This window comes from Aspergillus homomorphus, assembly GCF_003184865.1.
Source record: "Aspergillus homomorphus CBS 101889 unplaced genomic scaffold BO97scaffold_15, whole genome shotgun sequence".
NCBI lineage: Eukaryota > Fungi > Ascomycota > Eurotiomycetes > Eurotiales > Aspergillaceae > Aspergillus > Aspergillus homomorphus.
In genome coordinates, this window is record NW_020291901.1 from 97,692 (window position 1) to 115,628 (window position 17,937).

Below are 17,937 nucleotides of genomic sequence, written 5' to 3' on the forward strand. Positions count from 1 at the left end.
AAAGCGGAACTAAAGCGGAACCGGGCAGGAAATTGGCAATACAAATGCATGGCAATTGGCAGTTGATGCCGTATCTCTGACCAATTGTATCCACATCAATCACTGCTTTTGCAGTCTCCATGACGCAGCAGTCCCTGAGTAAGTACCTTAGCATTCAATCAATGGGCGATAGCCACTGGCCACCCGGGGATTAACTCAATCCGGAGTTTGCCTTGAAGGTTTGCCTGATTCTTCCCCTGTATCTCCAACAGCCGAGCACATTTCCAACTTCTCCCTTCTCTCACTCAGCCCCCCCAAGTCATCGTGCGGGCGAGCCTCCCTCTCCCAGTCCTTCCTTTGACCTCTCCTGCATGCCTGCGTCTCACGTATGCCCCAATTTATCCCTGGCAACACCAGTAACAACAACACCACCGGCTTAGAGCGGCATCTGGGTGACCCCAACGTCGAGGAATATGTGTTCCCGATCCTCATCGCTCTGGCGTGGTGCAACGCCATCGAGCTCATCGTGCTGTGCTTCAACACGTTCAAGCGCTACGCGGGCTCCTACTTCTGGAGTCTCCTAATCGCGTCCATCTCCGTCATCCCATTCGGGCTGGGTTACCTGCTCAAGATGTTCGACATCACCTCCACGCATTTCTACCTGGAGATCGCCATCTCCGAGGTCGGCTGGACCGGGATGGTGACGGGCCAGTCGCTGGTGCTCTGGTCGCGGCTGCACCTCGTGCTGCACAACCAGCGCATCCTGCGGGCGCTGCTCGGTCTGATCCTCGTCGACGGCTTCCTGCTGCACTCGGCCGGCACCGCGCTGGAGTTCGCGACTAACGCGCGGCCGCACTCGCACACCGTCGCGCTCGCCTTCAGCGTCATCGAGCGCATCCAGGTCGTCTGGTTCTGCGTCCAGGAGCTGCTCCTCTCCGGCATCTACATCTTCGAGACCGTGCGCCTGCTCAGGCTCGACGCCGGCTCCCCCTCGCGCGCCGTGCTCACGCAGCTGCTCCTCGTCAACGTCGTCATCATCTTTCTGGATTTGTCCGTCGTCGCCATCCAGTACTCCGGTTTCTTCACCTTGCAGGTTACCTTCAAGGCCCTGGCCTACAGCATCAAGCTGAAGCTCGAGTACATCATCCTCAGTCGCCTGGTCGATGTCGCCCACATCCGGACGCAGGGTTCCGGCCCGCGTTTTCGAATATGACGGCCGACGCGATCCCGTCCCGGGCCAGATTCAATTATACTGTCATGTACTGTACATTCTATCCCATTATATAGCCTTCTCTACCTACCCTGTATCACTCTAAATAAACCCACCCAAATTTTAAAATAACACTAATCCCGTCCCTCCATCCGATGCCGCATTATGACGCGCATAACCCATACCCACAACTCATCCACATCTCGACCCACTATCCAACAACCACCCCATGGGATCGCGGGGTTGATACTTAGTACTTACCTTAGATACTCCTATCACGCAGCGTGGCGTCAGCGTCAGCATTACCAATTCCTAATGGATCTAGATACTCAAACATCATTACCCCCACGTGACTCCGATCTCTTGCTCAGTAGCACCACCCACCCACCACTAGGTAAAACCTCGCTCCGTGAGGCCATTCCCTCAACCCAACCTCCCACAATTAACGATAATAATAATCCATGATGTAAGAACTCAAACCCCATAAGATTAATGCTTATACCCGCCAACGCAGCACCTTCTGAAAAGTGCAGAGAGAGCATGACTCCCCATCCCCAAGGAAAGACTTGCAAAATACCTACCTACCCCGGGAACATCCCCTGACGTACTGTATGTACCGGGGAAAGCTGGGCGGTGATGCAATCGTTGCCGGAAACGACAATAACGGGAGGCCCGGGTGGCTTGGAATGGCAACGCTGAACTCGTGCCAGCGGGAAGAACACGGGGGCGGTGTGGACCCGACCCGGACCCGGGCGGTCGGGTCAGTTCGGTTGGTTCCATGGTTACAGTAACTCATATAGTAAACCATTACTGAGTGACTCTCCGATCCGCGCTGTGTGCGCATGTCGTGCTATTGTTTATCTGGGAGGATGTTTTGAGGAGCGGCGTGTGTCGAGACTAGGGTCCCGTGGGACGGTTTCTGGGTCTGGTGGTTAAAGGAGTTGTATGTATGTAGAGACTAATCCATGAACTGCAAAACCTGATGAAGTCTAGTACAGCCATCGACCAATCGATATACATGGGATGTTCATGTCAGCCTTGTTTGTCCATTCGTGGCACTATTTACTTAGTAACGCTATATACATATCCCTCTTCAAATCTTCTTATCAGACCCCTGATCGCCCGTCTCGGTCTCCAGACGCTGCGCCTGGATCATCGTCGCGATCGCGTCCTCCGTCTTCAAGTATGTACGCTTGCCCTTCAAAAACCAGAACCCGACGGCCACGATGAGCATCACGCCGAACACGGCGATGGCCCAGTTCATGTCGCTGGCGGACGGGTTAGGGGCGCCGGGAAATAAGAAAAAAATGGTCGTGACAATGCAGTAGATGACGCTGATGTAGTTGATGGGGGCGCCCCAGCGGCCGAGGTGGAATTCGCCGGGCGGGAGCTTGTCGCGCCCGACGATCAGCAGCGCGGCGATGGGGAGGCCGTACGAGATGGTCAGGGCGATCGTGCTGACGCTCAGAATGGCCTGCAAGACCGTGTCGGCGAACAGGTACAGCACCCCCACCAGCGCGATAAGGAAGCCTTGGAACCACAGCGCCCGCGCTGGGACCTTCCACACCGGGTCGACGTGCATAAGGTACCCGCTCCACGGGAGGCCGCCGTCGCGCGCGAAGCCCCACGTCAGCCGCGAGGCCGTCGTGAGAATGCTGATGCCCTGCCCGAGGCCGTTGAAGATGAACAGTGCCAGCAACGTGGCGCCGCCTTTGAGCCCGATGGTTTCCAGCATCAGCTCCATGAAGGGCAAGCCGGTCGCAGAGTTGATGACACGGTCGATGTCCTGGATGGAGAACAGGCAGACAACCATGAAGATGAAGCCGGTGATCGCGCCCATGAGCACGGAGAGCCAGATCACTCTCGGGGCGTTGCGCCGCGGCGCGGGAATCTCTTCCACCATGTGGATCACCGCGTCAAAGGCGGTCAGACCATAGGCGGCCTGGACAAGACCCATGAACCACACGATTCCGTCGTCCCAGCCGGTTTCGTTCATCCAGTTGCCGAAGACGAAAGAGGCTGGCTGGAAGGAGAGGTCTTTCTTCACGCCGACGGAGATGAGCAAGGCCAGGGACAGCACAACAAACAGGGCCATGAACCAGACTCCAACAAAGTTGTTCAGCCATGGGAGGAATTTCTCCTTGCGACAACCGATGAGGTTGACCACTGTCAGCGCTAGGACACACCCGATGTAGACGACGAATCTCAGCCATCCCATGCCGGCACCGCTCCACGAGTTGTCAAACAAGACCTTCATTCCTAGCAGGAACTCGGTCATGAAGGCGAACTGGGAGGCCGTCAAGGTCCACCAGCCAAAGGTATTGATCCACGCACACATGTACGAGGTAAAGCGACCCAGAGGGTTCTCGCAGAGTCGAAAGACCCAGTAGGCCTGGCCCAGAGCAGTGGGCATACTGCTGGTCAGCTCCCCGAGGGAGACGGCCACGCACAAATTACATCCGGTGACCAGGACCAGCCCCCATAGAATAGCGATTGGGCCTCCATTGGTGAGGCCGCTATCGAGATCCTGAGCAAATGTGGAATAGGTGCCTGGATGCCTGAGGATTAGTTATCGTTCTTCGCCAAGTAGCGGGTCGGGACGGAAAATCATGGACGGGGCCATTATTGAATCGTTCATTCCTTCATTCATCCCAGTGACGCAAGATGGAGCATCTCACCTAGAACACAAAAGGCAAGCGACAGCATGCTCCAGATATCGAATTTACGCGAGAGGGCCTGATCATGGCCCATGGCCGCCAGGTCGTGCGCATCTTGGGCACTTTGGTCGCCCGAGTGGAACGGTTTGATTGTGTCGGGGTTTTCCACGTCCATACGGAGGGAATAGAAGGACAAATGACCTCAATGGGTGAAATTCAACCGACAGAGAGAGCAATGAATTCGAGAGATAGGCAGTTCACCCAACTGTCCATTTTCTGCTGATTGGGGATCACTTTTTGTGGGATGCCTTTGAGGGGTAGTTGATATATATGAAAGATGAAGTGGCAGTCCTCGGTCTCTTTCCCCTCACGAAGCGAACATCCTAGGCCAGGCAGCACAACAAGATGGGCAGGGAAGAGGGGGAAGGTTATCGATAGACCGAGTTTTGGGGAAGATAATCAATGAATTGAGTAATTGGTCGTGACCGGGGATCTTTGTGAGTGGACAGAAGAGATAAGTTTTGGTGATAACCGAAAGATTTTTTTCGGCGCGGTTCGTTTTTTTGACTTTTGCGGGGACATTGGGAGAGGTTGGGATTGGGAAAGTGTTTTCAAGTTAAGGCTCGGCAGGACTTCCCAAGTGGGGTTGGCAGCTTTTTTGCCCCATGAATCCGGTCTGTCATATACACTTCACCTCCAACTGTGAACTATGGCAGACTGTTGCAGACAGACACTGCATTGTACAACTGCAATCAGTTTCACCAGACATTCCATTCCAAAAGGTCGTTCAGATGACATCACCTCAGCTGTTATGCTCAGTATGAAGCCAATGCGTCAACACCTCTCAACAACTGACTCGATTATCTGCACCTGTTCCCTAGCCTCAACTTAGCGGAGAGATCCAGCCAACATGCTTCAACACCAGCCAACGCTATCTCTGGTGACTGGTGACATTTCCTGCAGCATCAGCTGGCCCTGCAGCATCATCATCGCATTCCCAATCGGGCAAGTGCACGCGGTGGCGATAAGTTCATCCGGGGAACAGATTGTCGATCGGAACCATGGCTTTGTTATCTCTTCCCCACCCCCCCGTGATTCATAGCTATCTCATCACACAGAACGTGGTCAATCCCAGGCGGAAGGTATACCAGAAGGTATCCCGGACAACGGAAATGGTGAGCTGGACAGAATCATTCCAGTCATCTGACTATCATCCCCTTTCGCACGCTATTCATACACACCAGCATACAAATCGCTTCATCCAGCATCGGAATTAGTTGGACGAGACTAGTCTCAGCTCTCTATTGAATCTAGGCATATTGCGGGGTAATAAGACTAGACTCCGACACGGGCGCTGACTGACGATCAATCCGAGACCGGAATCGCTAATTTAGGTTACGGCATAAACTTGCCTGATGATAGGTTCAAAGCACCGAGGGTGACGGGATGTTGGAATCGCGCTTCGTGATAATCGCTGTGTCCTGGTCTCCGCGGATTGGAGCTTTAGATTAGCATTCAACTCGACGATGGTCCTTGACTTTTGCATTGTGCCATGGCACTCTCCTAATGTCAATGCAAATCGATGTCCTTTCTGCATTGCTGCAACTTGGATCGCCTAGCCGGTCCAAATCTCACGCCGTTGCTCCTTTGTTGAAGGGATACCCAGAATCACATTGACTCGTGTCAATGTGATTCATCTGTTTTCGATCGAATCCATTCACACAGCTGAGCAATGTAAAGCGAGCGCCATCCACCGAATTGCGCGTGCTTATACTCCTACATGATGTATCATGTCTACACTAACAATCGAGTAAAGATGGACTTCACACGTGGTCAGAGCATGCCAGTTCCCAGATTAACAATAAGGTTGTGATTACAAGGGCTACGGAGGCAAAAGACTCTCTGCACAAGGCATGATTACTGCGCGCCCATGTTACTATAAGCCTGGTCACTCTCTGCCCCAAGCCACTTTATTACACCGCATTCGGCTTCTCCCCGGTCATATGTCTCGGTACCATGTGCCGCATCATGGAATCAAGCCGTGGCAGTCTATATCACATCGATGTCATGTGAGCCGAGCCTAGACCGACGGAGCGCGGATATCAGCTGCGACCCCAGATCTATGAGCCAGCTACCATATTGATCCATCGATTAACACGGCCAGGCAGGTAAATATGAGATTGTACATCCAGGCGGCATGGCACGAGGACCAGACAACCCCCTGTAGCGGTAAATAGACATCCACTCAACGTTTAATCCCTGTGGAGCCATTCTGAAAGCCCTTCGAGATCCTCTGAAGCCATATTGCATCATGATGCTCGGTACATTTGTTCAAGCTATACTTGGGCTTGCCAATCAATGTACAGCTTGGCAAACCAGCTGCCTGCCGTGCTAAACGAGATACACCTACTAAGAATTGTACATCGGTACTTGAGGCGGGTGACCTCGCCAAGAGGGAAGTCTGCTCAGATGGCACGAGGTGCATTGTATGAAGCTGCTGTGGCGACGGGGAGGATCCCACACCAGGAACTGAGTATGAAAAAGAACAACCCCGGATAAGGCTTTCGCGCCTGATTGAGGGTATCTCTGCATGCATGGCCACTAGCCAGGTATTTAGATCAGTGGTTCCACATGCAGGCAGCTGGTTTTATCAATTTTCACAGCTTTTTTCGTCGGTTTTTGAGGGTTTCTGGGCGTTCCTGGTGAGTTCTGGCTTCGGCGAAGCATCTACATAGCTAGCTACACTTAGGCGGGCTCCATTAGGTTAATGGAGCTTGACTTGAGTCGAATTGAATTGAATTGCTGTGGTGACGGATGTTTCAGGAACCGCTGTGGCCTGGACCACAGTGGATGTAAAGCCTCTTCCCTTGGGAAGTCATCATCCCGTTGCGCATAGCCATGCATCATTGATGGACATGCTCTATAGTCGGGTGCGAACTCGGCGCGCGATGCCAGCTCGAAGACAATGTCTTCATCGGATGCTGTGACAAGATCGTTGGGTATGCACCATTCCCCATACTTCCTCTCCTTACAACAAATCTATTCGCATGATTTTCCAGAGCCTGTATCGGAGATGCCACTCGCATCACCGTCCTCACTCCCTACAGCACCATCACTCCCAGTGACTCAACACACAACGTCTCAGTCGCGACGACGTCCGCAGACTCGTCACCCTCGACCCGGAGAGCAAGCGTGACCCGCACAACTTCATCATCCACGCCAACTGATCGTCGAAATAGACTACCGTATCCTCCCTCTCCACCTCGTCCAGCAGAAGACCCTCCACAACTCCCTCCCCGACGACAGAGCACACAACCAATTCATTCCTCAGCACATCTTTCACTGACCCGCCATCCCAGCCTCAACCACACCCTCATTCCCATCCGCTGCGGACACAACCACCGCCCCGGAGATTGCGAAGTGCTCCATCAAACGACAAGTATTGATACTAAAACCCGTAGTACAAATCAAAGCGCCTGGCGCGTGGAACGACAGCAACCTACGAGATAGTATACCAGTCCACGGGACCTATTATCGACGCAATAGCGCTAATCCTGCTAAAACCAACCCACTTACAGATAATTCTCAATCAGTCACAAGTCACCGTCCACCCCACAACATTAGAAGCCGGTATCACCACTTTCGGCCGGTCACCACTGATCCGGGTGCGAAATAGGTTCCACCCCGGAGCCAGGCGGGTCACGAACCGGCTGTCTGGGTTCTCTGCGACGTTCAGCAGCCTGTGGGATTTATCCCAAAATGCATGTGGTACCCGATCGCCGGTGAATCTCTTCCATTGCTTTCCTGTCTCGAGACTAGACGGATTGGGACAGACACGGTGATAGACGCTGAACTTTCCAAAGGAATCGAACGCTCAGGTGTGGAAGGTGATCGGTTAAGGGCTTTGATTGTCGGCTAATCGACCGTGGTACACGACCGGGATAGTCATCATCATATCCCCGGCAAGCGGTATTGTTGAGCTACTGCTACTTAGCTAAAGACTCAGGACTAGTATACTAGAACTGTCTTAGATATTAGCTGACGAGCATGCCTTCCCATTAGAGTGTAAAGGGACTTACACTCTCTCGCTTGGATCAATTAGTTGTAGAATAAAAGAAGACAGAATAGAAGGCTCCTCCCTTCTTACACTGTGAAAGTAAGGTAAGCACCGCCCGAAACCAAGATAAGGGGCCATTTACAGTCCGTTTTCATCTTCGGCTGCGGCGTACCCCAGATTCAGACTGGGATCTCTTGGCCCGTCCAGAGAAGAGTATAGGTGCATCCTGGCTGTACAAGCTTAGCCCAGTTATCAGGTAAGCTTGTTTGACAAGCCGTCGGTTCCAACGTTTCTTAGCCTCTTCAATATAGCACAATACCGGTTCATTGGGAAACTGCGTTATACTTGGCAGTAAGAGTAAGTATCGCGAGTACACCTCAATACCGATCCGCGTAAGATTGCTGCTCTCTAGATTATAAGATAATAGAATGGATTCTCTCTTTCGAAGATCAGTGAGACTCGGCGACCAGCGCGGCCAGAATGGTTGATCGACTGAGATGCTGCGAAGAGCAATAGTGATGGAGTATGCTGATTGCTAATACTCCGTCCTGAATGCCGGGCTATCATCTAGTTCCTGGATTAACAGTGGGGTATTAGGTCTATGTAAATTGCTTCTTAACGCATGTCTTTTACAATGGTCGTATTCGTCTTACGCTTACTGTTCTCCTACGCCTACAGTTCCCCTTCCATCTGATAAAATAATCTATTAGAAAACTTTTTTAGAAATTGTTTGTCGACGCCCGTTGTAGGCGAGAGTAAGTCGGGAGGTGCTGGGCGGTGGCTCAGCTGCCAGCTTATAGTACCATTGACACCGCACAGACCATCTTAGTGCTTAGTGCTTAATACAGCCAAGTCTAACTACTGAAACACTATACCGCCTGTCTTTCTGAAGATTCTGCCGGAGTAAGCACTCCTCCGGATCAGCGGTGCACCGGTCCACAAGCATCTTGCAGAGTTAAACCCAGAGTCTAACAAGTGCATCGTCAAAAATTGGTGATGCTAGAAAGTCAGAGAATCGATGATAAAACTGTAGGACGCTGTTACCCTTTGTATCAAACAATATAGATGTCATGCATACTGCTAGCTGAGAGCTTGGCGGAGGCGATACTAAGTGACAAAGACATCTTTTCAATCCGCAGAAGGTCGGATATCTGAACACAAGAGTAGAAACCTGCGAGTGACTAGACCTTTCTGAACTCATAAAATTCGCACCTCAATCACTGCATTCCTCAAGAATCAAGTTCAATTAAAGACGAAGACTAGAGGTACTAGCGCCGCAGAGACATCGATATGTCGCCATGGAGTGCCGAAATATATTCCCGCTATCCAACATAAACCAGTCAGAATTTCCACTATTTTCCTCTCTAGAAACATAACCCATATAAAGCACGTGAAACAAGACTTAATGCACCAGTCTATACCTCCACCATTCGAAAATAATTTGCTATTTCCATAATTGATGGATGAACTTCCAAGGTAAACCTGATTTGTAATCTGACCATCCAACAAGTCCACTTTCACCCATGTCTTGGCACCCACCCGCCAGAGCACTGCAACAATATAAGCTTTCCCTTCATCCCAGAGACCGGTGCTCTTGAAGAAACAATCCAGAAACATATCACACCATCCAGATCACCCTACTCGGGTTGAACTTATCACTCTACAAAATCCAATCCCCTCCATTTCGTTTCCCGAGACGCGAAAGACAAACACACCCATATTACGTCATTCCTCCCCCCCGAAAGAAAACCCAACCAACCAACAATGCCAGGCAAAATCGGCGTCTTCCCCGCGGCCGGCGCCCTAGGCACCAGCACGATCAATCACCTGGCGAAGCAGGTCCCGGCCTCGGATCTAGTGCTGGTCGCGCGGAAGCCCGAGACGCTGGCGGAGCTCGCGCGTGCGGGGGCTACCGTGCGGCAGGCGGACTACGAGGAGCCGGGGACGCTGGACCGCGTGTTCGACGGGGTGGAGGTGCTGTTTTTGATCTCGTATGCGTCGATTGAGATCCAGTTTAGGTTCGAGGTATGTATCCGACCGGTGTCCTTCCTGTTCGCGTTCTCTGATGGGGTGGGGGTGACGAGGGGCGCAATAGTGAGTGAGTGCTAATATGATTGGGGTTGGGTGGACAGGCACACAAGCATGCGATCGACGCGGCGCGGCGCAGCGGCGTCAAGCATATCTTTTACTCGTCGTTGGGGTTTGCGGGGGATCTGGAGAAGTCTAGTGTTGCACACGTGATGGGGGCGCATCTTAAGACGGAACGGTATTTGGCGGAGGGGCTACAGGGTGCCGATAATCATAATCGGATCACCTACACCGCGGTCCGGGAGGGGATCTACTCCGAGTCGTTCCCGATCTATACCAGCTGGTTCGATCCCGGCAACCCGCCCGCCAACGGCGAGGTTACGATCCCGCATCCCGGCGATGGGCCTGGAGTGACGTGGGTGAAGCGGGATGAGCTAGGCGAGGCTACTGCGAAACTGATTGCCGACTACGTGAGAGACCCGCGAGGGTTCCCGTATCTGAACCGCGTGCTGTTGCTCTCGGGTCCGAGGGAGATTACGCTGAAGGAAACGGTGGAGATTCTGGGGCGAGCGATCGGGAAACCCCTCAGGGTTCAGGAGACTCCGGTCGATGAGTTCGTTAAGCTGCCGCAGCATGGGCGGAAATTCTTCTATCATGGGATTGATCTGACGAGGGAGTGGGCGACGGCTTGGGACGCGATCCGGCGCGGCGAGACGGCGGTCGTGTCGCCGCTCTTAGGCCAGATCCTGGGCCGGGAGCCGGAGAGCTTCGAAACCACGATCACGGCGTTGTATGGTAGTGGTAACTAGATGAGTGGCTGGTCGCAAGTGTCAACATTTCCCTTCTCATGTACACAATGAATGAAATCATATCTCAGATGACGGCTATGACGCAGGAAGATCGCTCCGGTTCCCGTAGCGGGGTAAACGGTGGGTGGCATCGGTCCCTGCGTCAACTACCCGCGGCGGCGATGACACTTGCCGATTTGCTCTCGGTCGGCACTTGATTCTGCAGACAGGATACAGAGTTTATCAGGTTGATGATGCCCCTGTGGGTGATGATCCTCCCCTCCCCCGCGAACAACAACCGACAGCGCTTGCCGTCGGCCGGGAATAGTCTCTTCCGCCTCACGGGACCCGGTCCCCCCTCAGCTTGTCACGGCATTACCCCACGTCGACAGCAGCCGTCGCCGGGCGGTCGACAGCCGGAGTGCGCTGACCTGCACGTCAGCACCCCCTTGGGTCTTGGGCCTGGAGCCCCTTCCCGCTCGATCTAGAGAATAGGCAGTCCGGACCCGGCGCGTGTCTTGATCTGGTCATGGTCAGTGCTTGTGGAACTCGATGACGATTGAGGCTTGAAGACTCGAAACGTAGTCTAGCCTCTTGGTCCGGGTTCATACCTCAAGGGACCCAGGCCATGGGATTCAGCTCATCTGAATTGCAAATGCATCTGATGAACCGGGCAGCAGGTGCAGACTGAGTGCAGAGACGGACCCTGGCCATAACTGAGATCGCGAGATCTGATCTCTTGACGATTATCTTGCAGCTGCCTCTGATCTCATCCTTCGTCCCGGTGCCTAGAAGAATCGGATCAGCTAAAGAACAAATCGGGTGGCTGCACTGCGGGGTTACCATTCTGGGCTGGTCTTGTGAAGCTAAAGTCTAACCTTGTTCAAGGTAGCCGCTAGGGTCCCGAAGAGGACTGATCAATCAAGATGCAGTGCATAATTCTCGAAATGGGTTTTTGTCGCCTGTAAGTGGTAGCAGAGGCATAGGGCTGACAGGCACTGACACAGCCGAGTTTCAACATAGTTAGCGAGCAACTATCATTCCTATCGACGGGAATAGTGTATATCTAAGGACGATTGCCTTCCCTCCAAGGACCACCAGGTTCGTGACATCTCGTGTGCCGGAAACACCTGGACCGAAGACCGTAGACTTGATTCTGGTCAGCTGCTGGCAAACACGAACAGCTGAGTCACGAGGACGAGGCGAATAGGTATCTCAGACAATCCACTTGAACGATGTTGGCCCTATTCTCCAGACGACTTGACGGTTTCTTCCGATGGGAGACGAAAATAATGAGGCTTCAACGGTGTTGGGGATCTGGCGTTCCAGATTTGGGGTGAGGCATCGGAAACTAAGGAGGGTTCTGAAGATGCCGGATCACACCACTGGGTGGCATCGCAACCTACCTTTGGGATCCGGCATCCGGCCCGTTGTGTGAAGGCACCCGCTTTGGGGGGAGGGGCCTGAACCTTACTTGACAAGGTTATTTCTCCAGCGTTGAAGGCCGAAAATTTTACTAGCGTCCGCGCTGCTGGGGAGGGAGGAAGGGAGGGAGGAAGGGGGGAGGGGAGGGGCCGGGTGATGGTGTCGCTAGTGCATGCCGGAGATTTAGATGCCGATTCATTCGCTAATCAGCTTGCTTGGCTTACTTAGCTTTACTTCGCTGACTTAGCTGACTTTAGCTCGTTATGTGTGGTGCACGCAGGGTTGGGGGAAGTGGTGGTTCCGAAGTGAAACTGTCAAGGTGACGAGTTCAATGCATAGGGACGGGACTTGGGCTAGTACCGGGGTGAGGGGCCCTCTAATCAGGATCCGGTAGGAGGGGTAATGGTGGACTTGATGGATGATAGCTATCCAGTATCCAGTCCATCAATATGGGAATGGGATATGGAAGGACAAAACGAGTCCCGAGACATTCCTGCATCCACCCAAACTTCACCAGCCAGGCAATTCTGGTACTTTCATCCTGATGAGCTGGCGGATTACCATTATGTCACCAGGGTGCGAAGATGAAAGAAAACAGAGATTTAGCGAGGTCGTCACAAACAACCAGCACAGGCAGTCCGTGAATTCTCCGCTGACTCCGCTTCGGCTCTTGTTTTTTGTGCGTGCACACACATCTGTTTTTGTTTGGATGGTATAATATAATAAGCTGGTCATAATGGCGGCCATCACTGCGGAACCTTTACTTTTTTGGTCCCTTTTGTCTAGACTCTCTCCACCCGGACGGTCGCCGATCCACTTGCCTTGGTCTGTGTGCCCCGTGATCTAAATCAGGAGTTGATAACTTGATTCTCCTCGGAAAAGTAATGCTCAATCATCTCGAGTCTTATTCGCTTGAGAGAAGAGGCGGGTACAACAGCGGACTTGGGGATGTTTCCACGACAATGGAAGCAAGGGTTGTGGGGGAGCATTGATGCTAGAGTCAAACTGACCCAACAGTCCTCTCCCCCGAAGAGCTCGAGAGCAGAATGACAAAGACAGTACCTACCTGACCAGTTGGGCACCGGACCAGGGGGGCCAATACAATGGCGATCCAAAAAGGGGAGAATTGCCAATGGTAGCCTCACCATTGGTGGACGAATCGATATATTATTTTACGAATGTGATACAGATCGGTTCCCGACTCGTGTAGGCGAGAAAACGAGGGGCGAGAGGGTTTCGGATTAGTCGTGATTCCCACCCACTCTGCTCCGTACAGATCGTCTTTGGATCTGGGCTGGACCTGAAGGCTTCGTAGTACAATACATGGTACAGGAGTAATGGACATACTGTATCTAGAGGGCCGGACGGATTCAGTTGTTGCGGCCAATTTCCGCCGGGGGCACCCTTGCATCCTGAGGCACCACCACTCCGGCGTGCATCAACATGATACCTTGACAGTGGCCGCGAAAGAATGAACTACCTTTGGTGACTACCGAGCCGAATGCCTAGCATTCAGAAGGATTCGTGATAAGGAAATATTCTGCATCTGATCGACCCTCTGTCGCGGCGGATAACATCACCTCAAAGGGGCAAGAGACACGCTTTCGAGTTGCATCGATTCAAGACAACAGGCCGGGGAAAAATTCAATTCCGGTGTAGGTAAGGCGTTTCGAGGCGCCATGCTTGCTGTCAGCTGTCAATTATTCTACTGTGAACATTGAACAACAGTATAGCAGACAGAAGGTTTCAAACAGTCAAAACATTTCCCTCTCCCTCCGGCCGATTGTTCGGACCCGAGACTCGGCCGCCGGACGGCTTGGCGGAGCCACCATTCCTTTTTTGACGATCACGGGTCCACCCGAGGTCTCCCATGGATACCAATCAGGTCTAGATTCCCTCTGGTTGCCCACTGGGAGTTGAGAAGTTTCAACGGTTGTGCATCATCGATCGATCCACATTCACCCGATCCCTCCTCCAGCTCCAGTCTCCTCCTTCTCCTCAGGTCCTCCTCCTCCACAGTCCACACAAAGCCTCGAGGCAAATTGTCTCTGAGGTAACCTACGGGCTACTAAGGCACTGCCAGTCTTTTTGCCTCCCATCTCAAGTAATCAGTACGACGGCGGCCACTGCCGTAGCTGTCTTCCTGGCCCTATCAGTACCTGCGACCTCAGGCGGCTATGGAGAATTCACTGCCGAGTGAGGTACTAATGAACTATGCCCTGCTTTTTCGATGGATGATCCGACGGACGGCTCTCTTTCGGAGCCGGCCGAGTCAAGTCAGTTCTGGTCAGTCTGGTCAGTCTGGTCAGTCTGGAAGATGGATGCTCTGCATCCGGCTGGGGTGATCTCGGCTGTGCTTCACCGGCCCTGTGCAATAAACGGTTTGACAGGACTGGTCACTGCGTTCTTTGCCTTGTCTTCCTTTAGTGTTTTTCGTCACTGTGAGAATATTATTTTTTAATTATTATTTTTTATTTGTTGCCAATTGTCATGGTTCTTTTTTGCTTGCCATTGCATCATTGGCTTCGGTTGGTCTAGGGATCGGTTTCCAACGCCGGCTTCTCCTGAAATTCTCATCTGCCTTTATATAGACCCCTCCCCGAGCGCCTCTCTGTCCACGATCCTTTCAGATCCATGGTTCTATATTCAGAAGCTTCCTACCTTCCTCAAGACAATCTTCAACTCTTTGCCACTCGACCTTGATATCTGACTATCATCGTCGACGACACCAATCTACCTTGCAACTATCTGTCTTCTCATCTCACGAAGACAAACCATTCGCACCAACATCAAAACAATGGCATACACCAGGCCCGACAGTTTCACATTACCGGAGGACGAACGGATGTTCTTGAGTCAACCAAGTCCACTTACCCGTCCCAACGATTCCTTTCCCAAGGGGCCCGACCCATTGTCGGCCAACTGGAACTACGACAGCGCGATCGATCTCTTCTCTTTGAACACCATGATGCCCGAGACCTTTCCCTTGGAGATGTCCAATGACATGATGACCTTGGACCCCAAGGACTTTCCCACCGACTTCTTCGCCCCACCCCCGGATATCAGTGGCTTCACTATCTCCAACCACTCCGGTGAAGATGCTGCTTCCTGCGGCTCGCTTTCTTCCGTATGTCCAACCGCTAGCCATCCGATCACAATCGAAAACTAACATCGCATCCATAGGACCTCGAAAGTGACGATCAATCATGGTCCCCAACCTGCCGTGTCTCTCCTCTGGACTCCATGCCCATGGAGTTGCCCAAGCCAGTTTCGAGAACCGCCAAGTCTGCCGCCCGCCGCAAAACTGCGACTGCAACCCAGCAGCAGAAGGCCCGTGATGAGGTGGTGACGAGGTGGTCGTCTAGTCCGGAAATTACACCGCAGGACTACCCCGCTGCCAGCGTGTCTCCTCTCCTCGCCCCCTCTTCCCCTGTCACCACCACCCGCAAAACGACACGCAGCATGTCCGGGGATTCGAATGCCAGCACAGGCCAGGCCAACACGGCCACGGGCCGAAATGCCGCCAAGCGGGCCGCCCACAACATCATCGAAAAGCGCTACCGCACCAACATGAACGCCAAGTTCGTTTCCTTGGAGAAGGCCATGAGCGGTGGCATCCAGAAGCCAAGCAAGGGTGGATCGGCCTCGCTGAAGAAGTCCGAAATCCTTACCAACGCTATTACCTTCATGCAGCAGCTGCAGGAGGAGAACAAGGCCCTCCAGAAGGAGCTGGCCATGATGAAACAGAATATGGTCCCCAATGGGATGTGGCGACACAACAAGGGAACCGAAGCCTTTCACGCATAATTCTCCCTCGCCAGTGGGGCTTCCCTTTCTGCTATGACCGTCACGAACTTTTGTATAATATATTATGATGTTTTCCCTTGTGTTGATAATCCTTTATTATCTTGGGTCTGAGACCCCTCTCCTGTCGTGGATGGCGAATATGGAACGGCTCGGTTTGGATGGAGTCTTGATATACCCGGGATAAAAGTCATGAACTAATCTCATCCTCTCTCTCTTGATCTTACCTATACTTGATGTTCCTTGTAAACCTTTTCTTGCCAGTAACTAGTTAGTCAACTTAGTTAGGATTTGTTGCTGGATCAGACGGGTAAACAATGAATCGGTCACACCGCCAACCCCGCCCAACTCTCTCCCACCAACCCGCCTTGCCGTACCTACCTTAGTGCATCACCAACCAACCCATCCCGTCTGCGAGGGAAAGTCTCCCGCTCCCGTTCCATAAGTTGACTTAGCAGTTCTCCGATCAGTCTGACATCCGGCAGATTACTGTCAGTACCCCACCTACTTTGAAAGGTCCGACCGGTCCAGATTGTCTCCATCGATCTAGACCTTCCCAAGTTCTGCGATCTAGACCAACTGCAAGTTCTAGACTGTTCACGATATTTTGTTTTTCTCTTTCCACCTTCCTCTAAATATGCAAAGTTTGCTCACTACCGACCTCCGAACACATTGCTTTGACCGCGGCTGTCCTTCCTCCATCGGTCTTGCAAAACAATCACAGTAGCTCCTATCTGTCAGGGTCTGGACCAGCCATGATCATTTCAGCACCAACCCGGGCTGTCTGAGCACCTCATCTTGCATGAGCATTGACGGCCATGTAGCTCAAGCTTCAAAGAAAGCACGAACATGGCTTGTGATGTGAAGGCTGCTCCGTGCAGACAGGGCTCTCTGTTGCAAACACAAACAATGCTTGCTACTTACCGGTTTTCCTCTCTCTTTGTGAGAGGGACTGCTGCCTGTCCGTCCTCTTGACTCCGTGCTTTTCTTTCGATGATTTCTTTTTCCATCTAGACCTCTACAATGATCGTCATGAGGCTGATCAGGTTCTGGCTGGGTTTACCGGCTTAGCTACTGCCATCGGTCGTTCTGAATGATCTTTGTCAGGAAGGCGTATAAATAAAAAAGCGGGGAGGGGGTGGGTACCTCTCGCGACGATGCAGCATTATTCCGGCTCTGCCTTCTTCTTCTGAGCCTCTGACGAGTTTATCACGATTCTCCAATTGTCATTCTTGTCATCCCCTCCGTGCGAGAGATACAGGGAACTCGACTGTTAAGAACCGTCGTGTCCTGTCTTTGATCACTGTTTGACATGACAGAACACCAGACGTCAGATATGCCTGAGTGAGTTCCTGTCTTACCTCCTCAGTCTACGGCCATGGACAATGTTCAGCATTGCGTGCTGACTAGGACCTATGGTCTTTTCCAGTGGCAGCAGATCAAAATTCTCCTGGGCCACTTCAGCTACGTCAATGGCTGCGACAGGAAACGACCCTGGGTTGCCGTCATCAGAAGACAATACCAAGGATGAGGAGATGCTTAAGCAGTATCGATTCGCTCCCGCTCATAACGATCCATATTCTCTTCCGCGCAGGTCAAATGATCGCGAAGCACATCGGAGGGAACTCGAGGAGAAGATAGCTCAGATACACGCAGTTCTGGGAAGGTTACCTGAGAAGGGGGAGGCTGGCAAGCACTGAGATGGTTGTGCGACATGATCGACGGGGGAAAGTCGGGATGCTTCTGAATGACCTTAGACATGGCTTGAGGCTGGTTCTCGAAGCTACGTATCTCAAAGTATATACTTGATTCGTTTGCTCCTCTGCTGAGGTTCTGGGAGATTGAATGAGTTGGCTGTGGGGTGGGAAACTATTTCCGGGCCAATGTGACCTTACTAGTAGGTGCACTACCACCAGGTGAGACGTGGACTCAGGTACAATAGACTTGAAATCTTGGCCGGTAAACAATGGGGATTGTCAATGACTCAAT

General features: G+C 52.4%; 6 protein-coding genes across 6 annotated transcripts; 5 read left to right on the forward strand and 1 right to left on the reverse strand.

Annotated features, from left to right (window-relative positions):
• Positions 1-91: 91 nt before the first annotated feature.
• Positions 92-1,308, forward strand: BO97DRAFT_405125 (uncharacterized protein). Its single transcript, XM_025695119.1, has one exon. It carries the CDS (start codon positions 368-370, stop codon positions 1,190-1,192), a length of 825 nt encoding a protein of 274 aa, XP_025552009.1. The 5' UTR covers positions 92-367; the 3' UTR covers positions 1,193-1,308.
• Positions 1,309-2,282: 974 nt separating this feature from the next.
• BO97DRAFT_442730 (putative amino acid permease family protein) lies at positions 2,283-4,353 on the reverse strand (the record flags this gene model as incomplete). The annotated part of the gene is made up of 2 exons (XM_025698293.1): positions 3,868-4,353; positions 2,283-3,739 (listed from the first exon to the last, which is right to left on the reverse strand). The coding sequence occupies exons 1-2, from the start codon at positions 4,019-4,021 to the stop codon at positions 2,283-2,285; spliced, it is 1,611 nt and encodes a 536-aa protein (XP_025552010.1). The 5' UTR covers positions 4,022-4,353.
• Positions 4,354-9,513: 5,160 nt separating this feature from the next.
• Positions 9,514-10,855, forward strand: BO97DRAFT_47122 (NAD(P)-binding protein). The gene is made up of 2 exons (XM_025700028.1): positions 9,514-9,928; positions 10,036-10,855. Exons 1-2 carry the CDS (start codon positions 9,668-9,670, stop codon positions 10,738-10,740), a joined length of 966 nt encoding a protein of 321 aa, XP_025552011.1. The 5' UTR covers positions 9,514-9,667; the 3' UTR covers positions 10,741-10,855.
• On the forward strand, positions 10,856-11,269 carry BO97DRAFT_47123 (uncharacterized protein). The gene has a single exon (XM_025700031.1). The coding sequence runs from the start codon at positions 10,971-10,973 to the stop codon at positions 11,205-11,207; it is 237 nt and encodes a 78-aa protein (XP_025552012.1). The 5' UTR covers positions 10,856-10,970; the 3' UTR covers positions 11,208-11,269.
• Positions 11,270-14,941: 3,672 nt separating this feature from the next.
• BO97DRAFT_344012 (uncharacterized protein) lies at positions 14,942-15,951 on the forward strand (the record flags this gene model as incomplete). The annotated part of the gene is made up of 2 exons (XM_025691714.1): positions 14,942-15,271; positions 15,328-15,951. 2 exons carry the CDS (start codon positions 14,942-14,944, stop codon positions 15,949-15,951), a joined length of 954 nt encoding a protein of 317 aa, XP_025552013.1.
• A 1,362-nt stretch (positions 15,952-17,313) lies between these two features.
• On the forward strand, positions 17,314-17,817 carry BO97DRAFT_405131 (uncharacterized protein). Its single transcript, XM_025695120.1, has one exon. The coding sequence runs from the start codon at positions 17,421-17,423 to the stop codon at positions 17,646-17,648; it is 228 nt and encodes a 75-aa protein (XP_025552014.1). The 5' UTR covers positions 17,314-17,420; the 3' UTR covers positions 17,649-17,817.
• The last annotated feature ends 120 nt before the right edge of the window (positions 17,818-17,937 follow it).

Coding starts and splice junctions, on each gene's coding strand:
- BO97DRAFT_405131 (XM_025695120.1), top strand. CDS start 17,421: ATGGCTGCGACAGGAAACGACCCTGGGTTGCCGTCATCAGAAGACAAT.
- BO97DRAFT_47122 (XM_025700028.1), top strand. CDS start 9,668: ATGCCAGGCAAAATCGGCGTCTTCCCCGCGGCCGGCGCCCTAGGCACC. Junction 9,929..10,035: donor AGATCCAGTTTAGGTTCGAG/GTATGTATCCGA, acceptor TTGGGTGGACAG/GCACACAAGCATGCGATCGA.
- BO97DRAFT_405125 (XM_025695119.1), top strand. CDS start 368: ATGCCCCAATTTATCCCTGGCAACACCAGTAACAACAACACCACCGGC.
- BO97DRAFT_47123 (XM_025700031.1), top strand. CDS start 10,971: ATGATGCCCCTGTGGGTGATGATCCTCCCCTCCCCCGCGAACAACAAC.